General features: G+C 47.7%; 1 protein-coding gene across 1 annotated transcript in view; it reads left to right on the top strand.

The window, feature by feature from the left end:
* Positions 1-20973, top strand: part of PROC (protein C, inactivator of coagulation factors Va and VIIIa) — a 115417-nt gene that overhangs the window by 74017 nt on the left and 20427 nt on the right. The window contains exon 6 of the mRNA XM_075338638.1: positions 17611-17751. Coding sequence (XP_075194753.1) covers positions 17611-17751 — 141 coding nt within the window. The remainder of the gene's footprint in view (positions 1-17610; positions 17752-20973) is intronic.

Here is a 20973-nt window from a genome sequence, read left to right as displayed (position 1 = left end):
ATTAAATAAATAAATAAATATATTACCCCATCTGCAACTGTCGCGGGCGGGGAGGAGGGTGTCAGCACACCGCGCTCGCCCCCTTATGCTCGGGTCCGGCGGCCGCTGCTCAGTGGTGGCTCGAGCCGTAGGCCGGATCCCGGGGGTTTCTCGAGCGGCACTCCTCGCCCGTGAGTGAAAGGGGTTTGTTGGGTGGGGGGATTGTTATAGTTCGTGACGCCACCCACGGTTGTGGTGATTTCACCACCGCTGCTCAATGCGGGGGTCCCGGGGATGGTAATGCGGAGCAGCCAGGTGTTGTGTTGCCCCTCCGTGGGCAGGGGTTGGTGATCCCGGGGCCCGGTGATGGTTTGTGAGGTGCGGGGCCTGGTGGGCGCAGGGACGCGGGGGCAGCGCTGTGCCTTGCGGCACTGTGGTACTCACTCAGCCTGAGACACGGACACAGTTTGTACGGTAAACCAAACGGCTGGTAGGACGGTCCCACAGACGGCTGCACCTGCACTCCCGGTAGGTGACGGTGATGTCCCTCTTCCTTGCACCTATGGTTGACTTGTGGTAGCGGTGGATTCCCTCCGGTTACCCGCTCCCCGACTACAATCTGGGCCGGAGGAGCTCTACACTTTGCCCGCAGGCGCTGGCCCTGAGAAACTGGTGCCTTGGCGGTGGCGGTGTCTCTCTGCTTCAGGTTGAGCTGTTGCCTTCACTCGGGACTTGGTTGCTGGGGGATCTACGTCCCCTTCACTGACGGATTCGGCAAATTTGGCGACTCCTAGCCTTGCCGGGGTCCGAGAGGCCCCTGCCCTGGTGCTGACTGTCCTTCGGAACACTGCTCCGGACCACCGGGCACACAGCCAACGGGGTCCTTCCAGGAACTTCCAAACTGTCCCACTCCAGACGGTCACCGCCGTCGCTGACCTTGCTGTTCTGGCCCTACACAAAGCTGGACCTTCAGGCTTTCCTTCCTTCTTGTCACCTCACTTGCTTTCTTCCTTTTCCACTTTTCTACTTTCACTTAGTTGTTTACTCCTTTCTAGCCCTCAGCTAGACTTCACTCTTGCCCTGCCTGGGCTTATCTCTAGCTCTTCCCTGAGCTAACTGCCTGGTTTCTCCCGCCTCCAGAACTGTGATCTCCTTGGTGGGCGGAGCCAACCGCCTGGCCCACCCCCTGGTGTGAATCATCAGCCTCTGGAGGAAGGCAACAAGGATTTGTAGTTTAGCTGTGATGTGCCTACCTGGAGTGTGGGGTGTGGTGGTGTTGTGACCTGTGACCCCTGGCTTGCCCAGGGCGTCACAATCCCCCTTAGCAAAATGCAGACCGTCCGCGGGCTGCCGTCCTACACCGGTTTTATTTTTCTGAAAAAAAAGGGGATAACAGGGTTAAACATAACATATGACATTTTTAATAAATCTTCCCAAGACTGGAGGCACATTTTCTTAAACGTTGCAACGGTTTACGGTGACGGTTTCCGCTCTCTCCCACCCAAGTAACCTGGTCCTGATGCTGCCCCTAAAACCCAGGCAGCACCCCTTGACCCACAGTTCAGCACACGGTACCCGAGCGGGATCTGTCCTTCCCTCCAGAGGGTAGCCACCGGTTCCTTTGGTGGCTGGGCCCCAGCCTGCTCTGCTGAGGGCCCTCCCTCCAACCTGCCTCTCCGGAGGCGGCATTGCGGAAAACGGTAACGGTAACCAACATATTTACAAGCCACTAACGTCTGTGGTTGCCCTGCAAGTTCACGGGCTTGTCCATGGATAGTTCCCATGCATTTTTAAACGGTCCCCACGGGGACAACGGTGCCGGCTCCGGCCGGTTCAATCACAACAGACAATCTGGTGAAAACTCGGTAATTATCATTTTCATTTTTCAAACTTTCAACAAACTGTGGTGGTCCCAACGGGGACTGGACAACGGGCATCCGCTGCCCTACTCAGATTCTTCGGCTGCGGCGGACCCATCCTCTGCCACCAGCATATCCAACATGCACTGACATGCCCGCGGTGACAGGGGCATCCGGTACCCATTTCCACCGGTACACGGAGTATGAACGACCACAGGGTCTCCTACACGGCAGGTATGCTCACCTGCCTCTTCGCACTCAGCAGCAGACCCGAGGCTAGGGCAGGAGTCGTCATCTCTTGTTCCTGCGTCAGGCGGGTTGCCGCCAGCTGTCGCAGCTTCCTGACCTCCAGCATCCAGCATTTCAGACCCTTCCGCAGTAGCACGGAGCAGCATATTAGGCGAGCTTACACTGAGGCGCCTCATCAGTAACGGTAAGGGCGGTGCATAGGCCGAGACTAGGCCGGGCCCCTCAGCCGCAGCGGCCGGTCCTGGTAGGACATAGGGACGTGGGTCACTAATCGACTCTGCTACATCCATTTCCCCTCCGCACATCGGGGCAGTTGTAATCAGCTCTTCCACCTCATTGGTCCACTGCTCCATCATCCTGAAGATCTGTTCCTGCTGGCGCTGGTGGAACTGAATCACCCGGGCCCTCATCCAGGCCACGGTCCCGGGCTCAGGGTCTGGCACAGTCTCTACTGGGATTTCAGGCACCACGCTGTTAAGGGGCCGCGGTCCTAGCGGTTCCCCTTGGTGCACTTCAGGGCCGTCTTGAACGTCTGCAGCCGGCTGGTCCGCCGAAGCGGCTGAGCAGGGTATCGCTACCGATGGGGCAGGTAGCGGGCCTAATGGCGGAGCGGCAGCAGCTATTACGGATAGCGGGGAGAGAGGCAGGGTGAGCGGAAGCCGGCCGGGCCCCTCAGCCGCAGCGGCCGATCCTTCAGGAATACAGGGGCGTGGGTCGCTTACCCGCTCCTCCAAATCCTCTTCTGCCTCGCGTCTCCACATAGCAGCCACTACGTCCGCCATGTCGGTCTCCCACTCCTCCAGGAGGAGTTGCATATGGGCCTGCAGACGGTTACTCAGCGGGACGGTCCGGTCCCTCAACCACGTCGCCGTGCCGGGCGCGGGGGCTTCCTCGTTGGGAGTAGGGTGGTACATCTCGGCAATCGTGCCTTCCAGGAACCCAATACTGCTGCAGAGTCCTGGCGTCCCTGCTTTTATAGCTGCAGCTACATGCGTCCAGCCGCCATCACGTCCCCCTTAGCTCTTTCCGGCCCCTCCTCTCTCGGGGCGGGGTCTTGGCCTTCGTGCCTCTACTGCTCGAGAAGACGCTCGAGCGGGAACTTTTCGCGCCAAAGATGGCGGCTTCTGCAATTTTTCTGCCGGATACCTCCGGCGGTAACAAGGCGCACCTCTACCAGACGGCAGAGCGGTAAGATCCTGTTCGTGACGCCAAGTTGTCGCGGGCGGGGAGGAGGGTGTCAGCACACCGCGCTCGCCCCCTTCTGCTCGGGTCCGGCGGCCGCTGCTCAGTGGTGGCTCGAGCCGTAGGCCGGATCCCGGGGGTTTCTCGAGCGGCACTCCTCGCCCGTGAGTGAAAGGGGTTTGTTGGGTGGGGGGATTGTTATAGTTCGTGACGCCACCCACGGTTGTGGTGATTTCACCACCGCTGCTCAATGCGGGGGTCCCGGGGATGGTAATGCGGAGCAGCCAGGTGTTGTGTTGCCCCTCCGTGGGCAGGGGTTGGTGATCCCGGGGCCCGGTGATGGTTTGTGAGGTGCGGGGCCTGGTGGGCGCAGGGACGCGGGGGCAGCGCTGTGCCTTGCGGCACTGTGGTACTCACTCAGCCTGAGACACGGACACAGTTTGTACGGTAAACCAAACGGCTGGTAGGACGGTCCCACAGACGCCTGCACCTGCACTCCCGGTAGGTGACGGTGATGTCCCTCTTCCTTGCACCTATGGTTGACTTGTGGTAGCGGTGGATTCCCTCCGGTTACCCGCTCCCCGACTACAATCTGGGCCGGAGGAGCTCTACACTTTGCCCGCAGGCGCTGGCCCTGAGAAACTGGTGCCTTGGCGGTGGCGGTGTCTCTCTGCTTCAGGTTGAGCTGTTGCCTTCACTCGGGACTTGGTTTCTGGGGGATCTACGTCCCCTTCACTGACGGATTCGGCAAATTTGGCGACTCCTAGCCTTGCTGGGGTCCGAGAGGCCCCTGCCCTGGTGCTGACTGTCCTTCGGAACACTGCTCCAGACCACCGGGCACACAGCCAACGGGGTCCTTCCAGGAACTTCCAAACGGTCCCACTACAGACGGTCACCGCCGTCGCTGACCTTGCTGTTCTGGCCCTACACAAAGCTGGACCTTCAGGCTTTCCTTCCTTCTTGTCACCTCACTTGCTTTCTTCCTTTTCCACTTTTCTACTTTCACTTAGTTGTTTACTCCTTTCTAGCCCTCAGCTAGACTTCACTCTTGCCCTGCCTGGGGTTATCTCTAGCTCTTCCCTGAGCTAACTGCCTGGTTTCTCCCGCCTCCAGAACTGTGATCTCCTTGGTGGGCGGAGCCAACCGCCTGGCCCACCCCCTGGTGTGAATCATCAGCCTCTGGAGGAAGGCAACAAGGATTTGTAGTTTAGCTGTGATGTGCCTACCTGGAGTGTGGGGTGTGGTGGTGTTGTGACCTGTGACCCCTGGCTTGCCCAGGATGTCACACAACCGCATCCGGGCAACGGGATGAGCTGGTGCCAAGTGCCAGGGATTGACGCATCTAATGGATGCGCTACTTCTGGGATAGCTGCGGCTGCTATTTTTAGGCTTGGGAGTGTCCAATAATCATGGACCTCCCTAGTCTGAAAATACCACACCACAACTGTCCGCTTTAACTTGGCTGGTGATCGAATTTGGGGGGGACCCCACATTTTTTGTTTTCAAGTATTTATTTAATTTCATTTAAAATAACAGCATGGGGTGGCCTCTGTTTTAGATTACCAGCCACGGTGAACCTGCCAGCTGCTGTCTGCAGGCTGCAGCCATCGGCTTTACTCTAGTTGGCTACAAAAATCGGGGGGACCCCACGTCGTTTTTTAAATTATTTATTTACTTTTTGGCTAAGTACAAGGCAAAACACCCATTAGTGCCAAATGAAAGGCACTAAAGGATGCAAGATTACAAAAAGCAGAGGAGTGGGAGATAATATATATATCATTCTCATCTATCTATGGTAAGCGCTGACATCATGAGGTTAGCTTAGTTCATCACCTGCGGTGATGAGCTCCGCTGAACTCGTAACATCAGCACTCGTCACTGAGTTCCATGGTCTGCCGCGTTCTCACATCAAGTATCGTGGGCTGTGACTAGGGGTGACATTGCTCAGGTGATGTGCGGTCACAGCTGGAGTTCTCCACCTGAGTGACGTTTTTGCTGACCGCGTAGCTCACTTCACTTTAGGCCTGACTCCAGCAACATGCGGTCATGTTCTATGGCTCTCGCTGTGAGATTCAGATGTAGTAGTGCTGGAAGCATTGTGGGACCTTGTGTGGATTATGTCAGACCTGGAGGGGTGTTTTGGGGGATAATAAAGTGGTGAAAGAGGGTGCTTTTTTGTCTTTTATTTCAAATAAAGGATTTTTTAGATGTTTGTATTTATTTACTTTCACTTACAGATTAGTGATGAGGGGATGTCTCATAGACGCCTGCCATCACTAATCTATGACTTAGTGGCAGCTAAGGGCTGCTATAAACTCCTTATTACCCTGATTACCACCGCCCCAGGGCAGTCAGGAAGAGCCGGGTAAAGTCCCGGGACTGTTGCATCTAATGGATGTGAAAATTCCGGGCAGCTGATGGCTGATATTTTTAGGCTGGGGGGGCTCCCAATAACATGGGTTTCACCAGCCTGAGAATACCATCCCCCAGCAGAGAGGCTTTATCTTGGCTGGGTATCAAAATTGGAGGAGCCGCACGCCTGTTTTTTAAAATTATTTTTTTATTTTACTGTACGATATAGACCGACCCATCGGCAGCTGTGATTGGTTGCGGTCAGACACTTGTCTCAATTTTGGAGCGCGTCTGACTGCAACCAATCACAGATGCCGGTGAGCGAAGGAAGCATTGAATATGTATGAGCCTAATTAGCTGGGGGGTCTCTGTAAAAAAGAAGAGCTGCTGCAGGAGTAGTGAGGCAGCCGCCCCGGTGATCAGTGAGTATGTAGCTCTTGCTCCTACCTCTTTACTCCGCATTCTGTTCCTCATAGACTTTATACGGGGAGGAGCATCTCGCCAGATACCGTGGACTGTATGTAACCTTCCTTCTGTTTTTGTTTTTTTTTGCGGTCCGCAAAAAAATGGAAGTCACACGGATGACACACAGATCGTATACAGAACGGAATGGATGCAGATGTCACACAGATGCATCCGTGGAAAAATAGGACTGTTTTTCCGGACCGCAAAAATGGAACGTGACTGTAGCCTAAAACGATTGTATAATAGAATTAGCCTAAGTAACAGGGGGAGGGGACAACTATGAAGCTGCTGTCACTCAACAAGTTGATCATTTTACAAACTTTATTTTCTTGTGATTCAAAACTTATACATCCTAGCTGACAACTAAAGGTATGTATAGAATCAGCCTTATATTGCCAGTATAGCACTGGCTTTAGGTTATATAGGAAAATCCTGACGATTGGTGTGCTTTAAATGCAAACAACACTCAGAAAAAAACTTGGAGATCTCCCCATCCCACCTACACAGTGATTGACAGCTTTTACTATGTGACTCTACATGAAGAGCTCTATTACAGGAGTGCCTGGATGAAGAAAGCCTAACTTACAGGCTTAGCAACAGCATTTTACATGAAAATCCTAAGGAAAATCACAAAAGCTATTTATCCCCAACTAAACTTCTTCACTGCCATCTTTGCTGTGTCCTACACTGCTGTCAGTAGCATAGAAACCTGACAGAACCTAATGCACCCCAACTAGAATACATAGAAGAGGGTTAGCAAGACTAAAGAAATGGTTAAAAGATTATCCCCCCCCCCCCCAAAAAAAAATCACATTATCCCCTATTCTTTGCATATTAGATATTGTGCTGGTCTCTAGGGTCACGACTGCTGGACCCCAGCAATCCAGAGATCAGGGTTTTTGAAGCCAGAGAACAGAGCTTTGTAGCTCAGTCAGAAATGTAGGTTAGGTGCAGAACTCGGCCTCCACTCTTTTCATTGTCTATGGATTCCAATAGCAGTCCAATGGACAATGAATAGAGCAGAGGCCGCACATGTGCACCTATGGAGCCCTTGAGGCTTCAGTTGCCATAGAGGTCCTGCACCTCAGCTAGAGGTGTAGTATTCCATCCTATTTAAAAAATAGGTCAACACCGGTTCACACAAAGCACAAGACCCAGGCTCAGAAACACCTCATCAGACATGGCAAGGGCGTGATTATACCCGAAGCCAGGCTGCGATGGTGGAGTCTTAACAGTGGGAACACAACAGTACAAGTGGGAACACAGTGTGAAGTGTGGAGTTCAGTCAGAGGAACAGTGGAGGAGCTAAGCCCGTGGCCTGGAGCAGGTACCGCTCGGCCCGGGCACCAACAGAAGGGGTCCTAGAGACCACGGGAAGTGCAAAATCCTCCCGTGGCCTTGTCCACATATAATCTAAGGGTATAAGAACTAGGCTGCAACACACGGACTGGTGTTGTGAATGTCATCTGTGTGGGTGCTGTTTTGGAGATCCCTCTGGTGGCCAGGAATGATAGTGAAGCTGAGTCTGTGACTCAGACAGGTGTCGGCGTTATTTGGGAATTAAGGAAGTCCTATTGCAGATAAGCCTGGTGTATATAGGAGAGCACTTTTTGCCTTGCTGGCGCCGGTGATAGTTGAATTTTCTTCAGTCTCTGAACCTGGCTTGGAGTTCTGTCTTCCCTCTTTTCCTATACAAGAGCTCTGCAGATAAGTTTGCAAGCTTTTGCTTTGCTTCCTGGTTTATACCTTAGGGTGTTTGTTTTTCTTTTTGTCTTGTTTGGAATCTGTTTTCTTGCAGGTGATGATTTGATTTTCTAGTTTGGTGAGCATGGGGGTACCCACTTTGCTAGCTCTTCTGCAAGAAAAGGGAGATTCTCCCTGTCAAACTTAATTCTTTGCACTTTTGTGTTTTTTTTGGTATTTTGTTTCTTCCATTATTTACAAGAGTACCTGATATAGTGGGGGTAAGGTTGTGTGACCTCCAGGGCCATTTTTACTATTAGGAGATTGGTATTTTTCTGAAGGGTTTGTACTAACTGCAATCAGTTTCCTTTTCTTTCCTTTGTATCTAGGTAGTCGGGCATCACCTTTGCTAAATCTATTTTTCCTACATCACCGTAATCTCTATATGTCGGGGGCTAGCTATTCCTTTGGTGACTTCTCTGAGGCAAGATAGATTTCCTCATTTCTATCTGTGAGGTGGAGCTAGTTTCTCCAGCTGTGACATGGCATCTAGGTGTTTAGGAATGCTCCACGGCTACTTCTAGTGTGGTCTGATAGGGGATTGCAGTCAGCTCAGGTTCCAACTACTCTTGTTTTTCTTGGTATTTTTCTATTAATGTTTTTTTTTTTGTAATCTTCCATGGCTACTGGATCATAACAGACTGGTCCCTAGGCTAGAGGACAAGAACCTATGTACTCCACTAGTAAAACCAGCGGTTGAGGTGACTGCACGCACCAAAGCCACCACTACACATGAATTCAATGGAAGGTGACCCTCATGGACCAAGGGATAGAGATTTACGCCACCCCACAGGGTTCACGGGCACTGATACAGGGTTCAGTGAGTGAAGCCACAAAGCAGGAGGGAAAAGAAAGCGCAGGAAATGACCAGGAAAGGGTATGTAGCGCCCTTGAGCAATCAGGAGCTACAGGGAACTGCATCCTGTCAAAGATGCAGAACCTACCCCCAGGGATCCATAAGACCAGTGCTGGTAACATCAAAACATTCAATAATTCCTGTTTTTCCCCCACCCAAAACTGGTGACGGGCTTGGACCCAATAGATGGCCACTTAGGGGTGGAACCAATCCAGTCCACTAGACAACAACCAGGGAGGCGGGGTCAGACAGTCAGTAAGTGGAGGTGAAAGGAGACGGATGTAACAGTACTGATGGGAGAGTGTAGCAGTGACCTGTCAGGCTCAGGCGTGGGGTTGCCAAAGGAGTACAGTGGAGTACTCTTGGAACCATAGCACTGATGAGGTACAGAGCCCTAGATCAGGAAAATGCTCCCGGCAGACCTGATAAAATCTGCATGGTGAAGGGACCATCCATGACGTCACCGACCATAAAGTCCAGGACACAGTAACGACGGGAGAACCTGGGAACGAGAACCGAGGTCTGTCCCAACAGGGTTCAAGTTACCTGCCGTACGGGCTGAAAGACAACCAGGAGGGGACCCCCAGATGCTCCAAGTCACGGGGACCCACCAACCAGAGACAGGTGCAGGGGAAGGAAGCCACCAAGTCACCACACCGGCACTGAAACTAAAGGGACCAGTGGTGAGGACCAGCCTCCATCAGGTTGCAAGCAACAGCTCCATGAGTAAAGAACCAGTTACACTGCAATCCCTTGTGTGGCCTACCTTCTTTCCGCATCCCAACTTTATTAATGGACATAGCCTACTACCACCATCATCTATCCCCTGGGGCCTAGCCCTACTTGTGGAGGGCCGCCACACCCAGGCTGCCTCTAACATCAGCCCCAGCCGTGAGAGACTGTGCAGTGGCGGCTCCGTCCCTATAGCCGCAAGGGGTGTCACAACAAAAACTTTATTAAAACTATCCCTGTAAATACCCCCTTTTAAAGTGACAACCAGGGTCACGGAATCGGGCACTGGCCAGATCAGATGGAGCCCATCGCAGTGAATTCCGACACTCCAAAGGCGGTCACTGGTGTGTGTAACCTTGCAACCGGCTACAGTGAGTAAAGATCTTGAGACTGCATCCCTGTGTGGCTCTGTTATTCACCTGTGCTTCCTGCCTTGCAACCCCCCCATCATAGACTACTACTACCACCCCCATCCGCCCTGGGGCACAGCTCTACCTGTGGAGAGCTATACCAAACAAGCTGCGTCACCATCTGCCACAGAGGTCCCCATCCTGCAGCGGCGGCACGTAAGTTGCCAAATACCACAGGTGGCATCACGAATCAAACATCAGCACCCCCTTTATCTTTATTAAACGACACCGCTGGGGTCACGGAACCGGGCCCTGCCACCGCGGCGTCCCAGAAGCAAAACCGCGGCCCGGTAACGAGTGCTCCACAGCCCCGCTGGGCGCGTCACATCTCTGCTCCATTCCTAATGGGGCTACATAGCCCTGTTCTTTAGGGTTCAAAAGCCTCGATCTCTGGATTCCTGGGGATCCCAGAGATCAGCAAGTTATTCCCTGTTCCATGCATAGTGAATAATTTGATTTCTCGGGAATAAACCTTTAAATTACAGAAAATGGATTTGGAAATAGGCGATTGAAAAGCCTAATGGAGATGCCATTCATGGGGATGATATTTTTCTACAGTATGTATTTGAACATTTTAATATACAATTATTTATGTTGTTGTATTGTTGCATAGATATCAATAAAGATCCGACCAGACAACCCTGATCGGTGGGTGAGGTCTATCTCCTGGGCACTCAAATTAATTTAGGATTTTGCTGCTCAAGTCCTAGCAGGGATTAAGGGGTCTGTTGGGTGGAATGAATTGATGAGCCAGTATGTCTCTAATGCAAGTTACTACAGCCAGGCAGCGGGATATTCAGTGCCGTTCACTTTAAAAAAGAGGCACTATTTTTTTCAATTACAGAGGTTATCTTAGAAAAACCAACCCATTGATGCCAGGGCTAATTTCCATTTTTTTTAGTTTTTTCCACCCCATCTTCCAAGAGCCATAACTTTTTTTTGTATTTTTCTGCCCAGATAGCCATATGAGGGCTTGTTTTTTGCATGATGAGTTGTATTTTTGAATGACAGCCTTCATTTTAACATGTGATGCACTGGAAAGTGTGTAAAAAAAAAAAAAAAATTAGAAGTGCATTAAAATTGCAAAAAAAATATATATTTTTTTTATTACCCTTTTTACTATATGGTAAAACTGATCTAGCAACATGATTCTGTAGAATAGTATGACTACGAAGATACCAAACATGTAAGGTTTTTTTTTATTTAAATGGTGAAAAAAAATTGGGAAATGTAAAAAAAAACAAACAAAAAACATTTTTTTTTTTTTTTTTTGGTTGTGTTGCCATTTTCCAAGACCCGTAATGTTTTTAGCTTTTGGGATATGGGGCTGTGGGGGGAGGGCGGGTTGCTTAGGTTTTGAGCCTTGAGCTGATATTTTACTGATACCATTTTGGGGTAGATACAATGTTTTTATGGCCTCTTATTGCAATGTTGCGGTGGCCAAAAAAAGTAATTCTGTAGTTTTTTATTCTTTATGTATAGTGAAATATCACAATTTCCAGACCAATACTGGCTTTCACAGGAGTATCATAATGACTGTCACGGGTATCTTCAGTAAACCCTCAGCTGTCATGACAAGCCATTGGTGCTCCGGAGTGACGTCATGGGCCTGCTGATTGGTGCGTGGAATGACGCGCCCCTGTGTCGGCGTGTGATAAATGCTTTAACAGGTTAACAACTGTGTCGCCCAGGGCTATGGGGTACTCGGTTCCGGGCGGTGTATTGCTGGGGAAGATGTCACTGGGTGGCTGTTGCCCGGTTCCGTGACCCTGGGGACACTTTTAAAAGGGGTATATTATGGAGGAGATAAAAGTTTATAATGTGACGCCACTTGCGGGTTGCAGCTATTTAGTGGAGCCGCTGCTGCACAGTTCTCACTACTGGAGCTGATGTTAATAGCAGCCTGAATCTTTGGCCCTCCGCAAGTAAGGGTCAGGCCCCAGAGGATAGATGATGTTGATAGGCGCAGAAAGAAGGTAGGCCACACAAGACTTCTGTACCCCGTTGGTGCTATTATTCCGGGTGTACTCCACTGTACTCCGCCGGCAACCAAACGCCTGGGCCCTCAGGTCACTGTCACACTCCTGACAGTGCTTCCACTCTCTCTGTCACTGACCAACTGCCTGACTCCTCCCACCTGGTTGTCGTCTAGTGGACTGGATCGGCTCCACCCCTGGGTCGCCATCCACTGGGTTCAACCCTAGTCTGTCACCAGTCATTGGGGAATTTGGGGAAAAAAAGGGATTATCAGAATGTTTAGTTGTTACCAGCTCTGGTCTTCTGGGTCCCTGGGGGTAGGCCCTGCATCCTGGTGGGAATGCAGTACCTTGTAGCTACCTGATGGCTTCAGGCGTGCTACACAGCCATGGGTAGATTATCGCTCCACCCGCAGCTCTTAAAGGCACAGGATGGCTAAATGAATCAGCCATCATCTGCTCGGATGCAGATCCTGCATCAAAGACAGGGACATGACAAATGACCTAACTGTACATCATATGTTGTGAAGGGATTAAAATTTTAGCAGTTGCTTGGTATAATGAAAAAAAATTAACAAACCCAGCTATACTCACCTGTGGGCTCATACCAGGATCCAGCACAGGCTGCTCAGTGGTCTCTGTTTACATCTGCAGAAAGTTCTCACCATTCAATGGTGCAAGAGGACCACTGAGACCTGTGATTGGTTGCTGATGTGGAGCCCCGGATTACCTTCAGGTCGCCTCAGGGTCTTCAGGGACTCTACGTGCTGGGGATCTTCTGACAACAGGCAGGTCAGGTTAACTTCAATGGGACCGCCACTGCAATTTAGGGAGCGCCTGGGGCTGATGGTAGATGCAATTAGTTGTTGTGGCCTCCTGAGAGTGAGGCTGGCCCCAGGGCCCAGTGTAAGTGTGTAGTACCACAGGTCGCAGAAGAACTCACACACAAGCAGCAATGTCTTGCAGGGTTTTTACTCACTTTCAGATGGTAGGGGTGAGTCAACCCGGGCGATGCTATGATGAACCAGGTGGAACCAGGTATCCCTTCGGCTGATGTAGGGGTGACTGCTGACTCGCCTTCCTAGCCCTTCTTGTTTGGGGTGACTCCTACTTGTAGTATTGCGGGGATCACCCAGGGAAGTCGCAACTGCCGTTCTCCCCTTTCTGGCCCGTTTGCTGGCAGCATGGACCAAGGTTAAGATGGCTCCAGGCTCAATCCTCCTTATGGGCCCCCTCGTTGCTGGTGCTGCGGACTCTGGTTCGGTGAGGTACATCCAGTACCCTCACCAGCAGGTTTAGCAGGCCAAGTAAATGGGTTCCTGCTCTAGGGACCTGTTTCCCCGTGTGGGCTTGGTCTACCGGTAGTCTCCTTACTCAGCAACCTCTGCACTAGGTGGATTTCAGGCAGCACCACTGGGTAGCCTCTCTCCCCCGCCAGCAGCCACTACAGGGGCAGGGTCTGAGCGTGTCCTGATCTTCTACTCCACACCTCAGACGCGGCTCCTCCACTCCTACTCCTCTGGCTGCCACTGCACAACTCCCCGTCTCCAGTCCCACTACCCACCACTAGCTGGGATGTGAGGGCTACGCCCCCTCCCTGGATCTGCCCAGGGGTCCCCTCTAAGCTGTGTGTGTGTTCCTGGTTACTTCGTGTATGTGTGTCCACACCCTAATCAGCCTCTGAGATTACCTGTGTTGTACTGACCCAGCATGGGTGCAGTACTCAGTGGTGCCTGACCAGGTCAGGGGCGCCACACTAGCTGAACTCTTCCACATTTCCATATTGCCACTCACTCATGATTATGGAATATATTGGCAGTAAGAAATTACATGAACTGACTTATCACACCCCCTTTTACATGACCATGTTGGTATCAGTGAGCTCTTTAGACAAGCCATCTGTCACAGATGTGTGAAAAGGCCAATGGTGCGTGGCACAGGGCTGAATTTTGTACACATGAGGCAGTGAAAACTTGAATTCAATGATTAAGATGTGTATCCCAATACTTATATCTATAAAGTGGAGAAAACTCCAGCATCCAGTCCAGATAGTAAAATTTAGTTATTTTCTTTATTAAATCTTCATTAAAAAAGCCATCAGTATGGCGTGGTGCCAACCATACAGGAAAAGACACGTTTCGGACGTCGCAGCGTCCTTGATCACATAACAATAGTTGGTGAACACACAGTTTAAGAAGGTATAAACCGTTAAAAATAATAGAGGGTTCAAGTTCGATGTAACATGGGGGAAGTGGCTACATTACTCCGATTCCAGGTGAGAATAGGAGAAGGGGAATGCTGGTGCTCACGTCCATCTGGTGCTGAAGTGGCGGTATAATCATTGGGGTTTGATATTATATGTTGACAGTTCAATTGTTAGCAACGAATGACTAGGAATGGATAATCTTTACTATTAAGGATAACCGACTGGACAAAATAACTCATTACATGTATGTTCAATTTTTATTGTTAAAAATCAATAAAATTTATGGTTCAAGAAAAAGGTATAAACCGGAACTGACATCATGACAAAAAAAAACAAAACAAAAAAAAAAAAACATGTGAACTAATTAGCCAATGAAATCAACATGGCATTACACCTGGAAAAACAGAAAGCATTAATAAATGTTATTCAATTCATTCCTAAGGTTCAATCCAAATGGAACTCTAGTATTAAGAATAAAAATCCATTTGGCTTCTTTGATGTGGAGTATTTTATTCATGTCCCCACCTCTTTTAGGCCCCCTTCACACCTCAGTGATTCTGGTACGTACGTGCTTTTTTTTATACGTACCAGAATCACTGACATACGCAGACCCATTATAATCAATGGGTCTGCGCACACATCAGTGATTTTTCATTGAACGTGTCTCCGTGCAGCGTACACGCGTGTCCGTGATTCTGCACGGAGACAAGTCCATTTTTTTCTGGCATCACTGATGACCCACGGACCACACTATGGTGTGATCCGTGAAACACGTACCAGAAAAACACTGACACATATTAAATAAAATTAAATATTAAACATTTTCAACTCACCTTTCCAGCGACGTGCTGTGCAGCCTCCGCTTACTGCAGCTCCTGCCCGGCTCATGAATATTCATGAAAGCAGGAACAGCCAACCCGGAGGTAGCTGCAGAGAGCGGTGGGTGGACGCTGCAGAGCCGAGGAGTTCAGCACCATGGATAGCAGGAGCGAAGGTAGGTGAGTAATGTCCATTTGCAATCACGGATCACGGAGGTACATGTGCGTGTTTTACACGTCAGTGAAGAACGTCAGTGTTTTTCACGGACGTGTGAAGGGGACCTTAGGAACAGGAATTTTCTCAATAGCTGCAGTGGGTTCATTCAAGTGCGGCAAAAAGTCGTGCTATTTATGTAAATTTATCTGTACTTCATGCAAACTTCAGTACGTGGGGAGCACGAATCGTGCGCTCAGAAGGAGAATATCCGAGCACGTATATGATACTAACATTACAAGTACTAGAAGCCCCTCGGAGCTTCCCAACATTTCATTAATGTTCATGAGGGAAGATTAGATTTTTTCATAGTAAATGCTATTGACAAAATTTCTGTTCCTAAAAGAGGTGGGGATATGAATAAAATACTCTACATCAAATAAGCCAAATGGATTTTTATTCTTAATACTAGAGTTCCATTTGGATTGAACCTTAGGAATGAATTAAATAACATTTATTAACCCCTTCTGTTTTTCCAGGTGTATTACCATATTGATTTCATTGTGCTAATTAGTTCACATGTTTTAGTTTTTTGTTTTTTTTTTTGTCATGATGTCAGTTCCGGTTTATACAGTCATATGAAAAAGTTTGGGCACCCCTATTAATGTTAACCTTTTTTCTTTATAACAATTTGGGTTTTTGCAACAGCTATTTCAGTTTCATATATCTAATAACTGATGGACTGAGTAATATTTCTGGATTGAAATGAGGTTTATTGTACTAACAGAAAATGTGCAATCCGCATTTAAACAAAATTTGACCGGTGCAAAAGTATTGGCACCCTTATCAATTTCTTGATTTGAACACTCCTAACTACTTTTTACTTACTTACTAAAGCACTAAATTGGTTCTGTAACCTCATTGAGCTTTGAAATTCATAGGCAGGTGTATCCAATCATGAGAAAATGTATTTAAGGTGGCCACTTGCAAGTAGTTCTCCTATTTGAATCTCCTATGAAGAGTGGCATCATGGGCTCCTCAAAACAACTCTCAAATGATCTGAAAACAAAGATTATTCAACATAGTTGTTCAGGGGAAGGATACAAAAAGTTGTCTCAGAGATTTAAACTGTCAGTTTCCACTGTGAGGAACATAGTAAGGAAATGGAAGAACACAGGTACAGATCTTGTTAAGCCCAGAAGTGTCAGGCCAAGAAAAATATCAGAAAGGCAGAGAAGAAGAATGGTGAGAACAGTCAAGGACAATCCACAGACCACCTCCAAAGACCTGCAACATCATCTTCCGGCAGATGGTGTCAATGTGCTTCGGTCAACAATACAGCGCACGTTGCACAAGGAGAAGCTGTATGGGAAAGTGATGCGAAAGAAGACGTTTCTGCAAGCACGCCACAAACAGAGTCGCCTGAGGTATGCAAAAGCACGTTTGGACAAGCCAGTTACATTTTGGGAGAAGGTCCTGTGGACTGATGAAACAAAGATTGAGTTGTTTGGTCATACAAAAAGGCGTTATGCATGGAGGCATAAAACACGACATTCCAAGAAAAGCACTTGCGACCCACAGTAAAATTTGGTGGAGGTTCCATCATGCTTTGGGGCTGTGTGACCAATGCCGGCACTGGGAATCTTGTTAAAGTTGAGGGTCGCATGGATTCAACTCAGTATCAGCAGATTCTTGACAATAATGTGCAAGAATCAGTGACGAAGTTGAAGATACGCAGGGGATGGATATTTCAGCAAGACAATGATCCAACACACTGCTCCAAATCTACTCAGGCATTCATGCAGAGGAACAATTACAATGTTCTGCAATGGCCATCCCAGTCTCCAGACCTGAATATCATTGAAAATCTGTGGGATGATTTGAAGCGCGCTGTCCATGCTCGGCGACCATCAAACTTAACTGAACTGGAATTGTTTTGTAAACAGGAATGGTCAAATATACCTTCATCCAGGATCCAGGAACTCATTAAAAGCTACAGGAAGTGACTAGAGGCTGTTATTTTTGAAAAAGGAGGATCTACAAATTATTAATGTCACTTTTATGTTGAGGTGCCCATACTTTTGCACCGGTCAAATTTTGTTTAAATGCGGATTGCACATTTTCTGTTAGTACAATAAACCTCATTTCAATCCAGTAATATTACTGAGTCCATCAGTTATTAGATATATGAAGCTGAAATAGCTGTTGCAAAACCCCAAATTGCTATAAAAAAAAAGGTTAACATTAATAGGGGTGCCCAAACTTTTTCATATGACTGTACCTTTTTAAACTGTGTGTTCACCAACTATTGTTATGTGATCAAGGATGCTGCGACGTCCGAAACGTGTCTTTTCCTGTATGGTTGGCACCACGCCATATTGATGGCTTTTTTAATGAAAATTTAATAAAGAAAAGAACTACATTTTACTATCTGGACTGGATGTTGGAGTTTTCTTCACTTGGATCTAGGAGTGGCCTCCCTTCCGTGCACCGTCTGGGATTATCTCCACTGGGTGAGCTGGTTTTCCTGTATACATGGATTATATCTATAAAGTGTATATTTATATATTGTTTAACAGAAATTTTGATTGGAACCTTTTTAATACTAACCTATTGTTCTTGCATGTAGAAGTGGCCTACTTCAACTGCTCCATCAATAATGGAGGCTGCAGCCATTTCTGTATGGAGGCTGAGAACAGTACGTCTCGCATCTGCAGCTGTGCTTCAGGGTACAAGCTAGGTGATGATTTTCGCTCTTGTCAACCAACTGGTAAGTTTCTCCACTGTTTTTTGTCCTTATTTCCTCATCACACTATCTGGTTTTATGTTCCTAAAGAATATGCAACATGTAAACTAACAGTTTTTATGGGGACCTCAGTAGCTCTTCTTTCAATTAATAACCCCCCCCCCACCCACTAAAGACCAATATTACTTCCTTAACAAATAATAATGTCCCACATGTCCCCTAAATGAATAACATTGCCCCAAAGGCCACCTAAATTAATTATAATGATCTTTGTACCTTGAATAAGTAATAATTCCCCCTGAATGCCCCTTTAACTAGTAATTAGTGCAATATCCTCAAAGTGTATGCAGTTAAACATAACAGTTGGACAGGGAAGGCGATAGTTAAGCTATGCAAGATATGCAAACAAACATGCTTCTTGCTCAGTTGTGCTGCATAATGTACATAATGTATTTCTTTAACCTCTACCAGGGCCAGATTATAGGTGGGGCAGGTGGGGTTCCAGCCCCAGGGCCCCCACCACATGAGCCTCTAAGGGGGCCCCACCACCATCTGTCTTCCTGTGTGTTGGCAGGCCACTATGAGAATAGATGGCTTTACCAATATGCGAGCAGTGCAGTCGTACAGGGCATCGACCGCCAGGCTCCAGAGGGGGGCGCCGCAGGGAGACAGACATCATTTTGATTTGCAGCTCCCTCACTCCCTGTTTCCTCTCTGCCGCGGCTCTTATCTGCCGAAGAGGATTGTGGGGGCGGGAAATTCATCCTCTCTGATGTGGGGGGGATGTGAGGGGTTGTAGAGGGGGCTCCATTACTCTCCAGGTAACTCCAGAACATAGCTATTAGTAAGAGGGAATACCTGTATATACCTGTACATGAAAGGAGGAGAGAGGGACATTTTATTGCAAGGAGTGTATATTTTGTTCCTGTGGTTGGGGGTTTCATTTTACTGGAAGGGGTGATGTGTGTATGAATGACCTACATAGGAGCCACATTGCAGTATAGTCACTGACACCCATCATTGTTTACACCTACTTACACCTCCTTAATTACACTATTCCCTTTTCATATAATCATAATTTAAGCCCCTTCCCTAGATTATAATCATATAATAATGCCCTCTCCCCCACTAGATTATAATCATATAATAATGCCCTCTCCCTCACTGGAGTATAATTATACAATAACGCCCTCCCCACACTAATGTATAATCATACAAAAACGCACTCCCCAAACTAATGTATAATCATAGCATAACGCACCCCCCGTAGATTACAATCATATAATAATGCCCCCTCCCTCACTATAATATAATTATACAATAACGCTCTCCCACACTAATGTATAATCATAGCATAACGCACCCCCTGTAGATTATAATCATATAATAATGCCCCCTCCCCCACCAGAGTATAATTATACAATAACACCCTCCCCAGACTAATGTATAATCATAGCATAATGCACCCCCTGTAGATTATAATGATATAATAATGCCCCCTCCCCCACTCAAGTATAACCATGCAATAAAGCTCTCCCCACTCTAATGTATAGTCATAGCATAACGCACCCCCCGCAGATTATAATATAATAATGCCCCTCCCCCACTAGATTATAATCATAGAATAACACTCCCCTCACCTGGAGAGCAATCCTAAAATAACGCCCCCTCCCTTCCTCTGGAGTAACGCACCTCACTCCTGGAGTATAAGCCTAAATTAACTCCCCCTCCCTAGAGTTGAGTATAATCATAGAATAATGTCCCCCACCCCGGAATATATCATAGAATAATATCCCCCACCCCTGGAATATAATTATAGAATAATCTCCCCCACCCCTTTGACTATAATCATTATCCCCTTTTTGAGTATATTCATATAGTATCTGATCGTGGAATAGCAGCCTCCTGGAGTATAATTACATACACCCCTTGCAGTAAAATGATGCCCCCTGCGGTGTAATGTGTTCTTTCCGTGTACATGTGCCAGATGTATTGCTGAGTGCCAGTCACTGACAGCTATCAGTTTTGTTATTCATATTGACTTCATAAAATTTTGTCATAGTATTATAGTACTCAAAATTTAACCCCTTCGTCCCGGGAGATTTTCCGGGGTTTTTTTTGCTCCTCTTCTTCCGAGAGGCGTAATTTTTTTATTTTTCCATCAATATTGCCATATGGGCTTATTTTCTGCATGACAAATTGTACTTTTGATTGAAATCATTAGTTTTACCATATATTGTACTGGGAAACAGGAAAAAAAATTCCAAATGCGGTGAAATTGCAAAAAAAAAAGAAGTGCAATTGCACGATTGTTTTTGGGATATTTTATTTACCGTGTTCACTATATGTTAAAACTAACATGTCAGTATGATGCTTCAGGTCAGTACGAGTTCGTAGATACCAAACAGGTATACTTTTACTTTTATCTAAGGGGTTAAAAAAATTCAGAAGATTGTTAAAAAAAAATAATTGTGCTTTTGGTGCCATTTTCTGAAATACGTAGCGTTCTTTTTTTTCGGGATGTGAGGCTAAGTAATGGCTTATTTTTTTTTTAAACTTTGCGAAGGATGTATGAATCAAGTCGCATGCTTCCTTCTGCTCGGGCAATGTCCCACAACTCTGAGGACTGGTTTTTCCAGCAGGACAATGCAACATTCCACACAGCTAGGTCAATCAATGTGTGGATGAAGGACCACCACATCAAAAGCCTGTCATGGCCAGCCCAATCTTCCGACCTAAACCCCATTGAAAACCTCTGGAATGTAATGAAGAGGAAGATGGATAGTCACAAGTCATCAAACAAAGATGAACTGTTTAAATTTTTGCACCATGAGTAGCATAAGGTCATCCAAAAGCAGTGTGAAAGACTGGAGGAAAGCATGCCAAGACGCATGAAAGTTATGATTTAAAACCATGGTTATTCCACAAAATATTGATTTCTGAACTCTTCCCGAGTTAAAACATTAGTATTGTTGTTTCTAAATGATTATGAACTTGTTTTCTTTGCTTTATTTGAGGTCTTAGGCTATGTGCCCACGGGCGCTCGTACCTGCGGATGTATCCGCAGGTACGAGCGCATGTTTCCCGCAGCTGCCCGCCGGCGTCCGCAGCTATTTTTAGCTGCGAGATTCCAGCGGAATAGCTGCGGGAAACATGCGGACATTCATACGAATTACCTGCGGACGTCCCGGCCTCTATCTCCATAGCGGAGGGCCGGGACATCCGCAGGTAATTCCGCATGAATAA

Source organism: Anomaloglossus baeobatrachus, chromosome 3, assembly GCF_048569485.1.
Source record: "Anomaloglossus baeobatrachus isolate aAnoBae1 chromosome 3, aAnoBae1.hap1, whole genome shotgun sequence".
In the NCBI taxonomy this organism is placed as follows: domain Eukaryota; kingdom Metazoa; phylum Chordata; class Amphibia; order Anura; family Aromobatidae; genus Anomaloglossus; species Anomaloglossus baeobatrachus.
The sequence above is the reverse complement of the archived record's forward strand: the minus strand, read 5'-3'. Positions and strand labels throughout refer to the sequence as shown.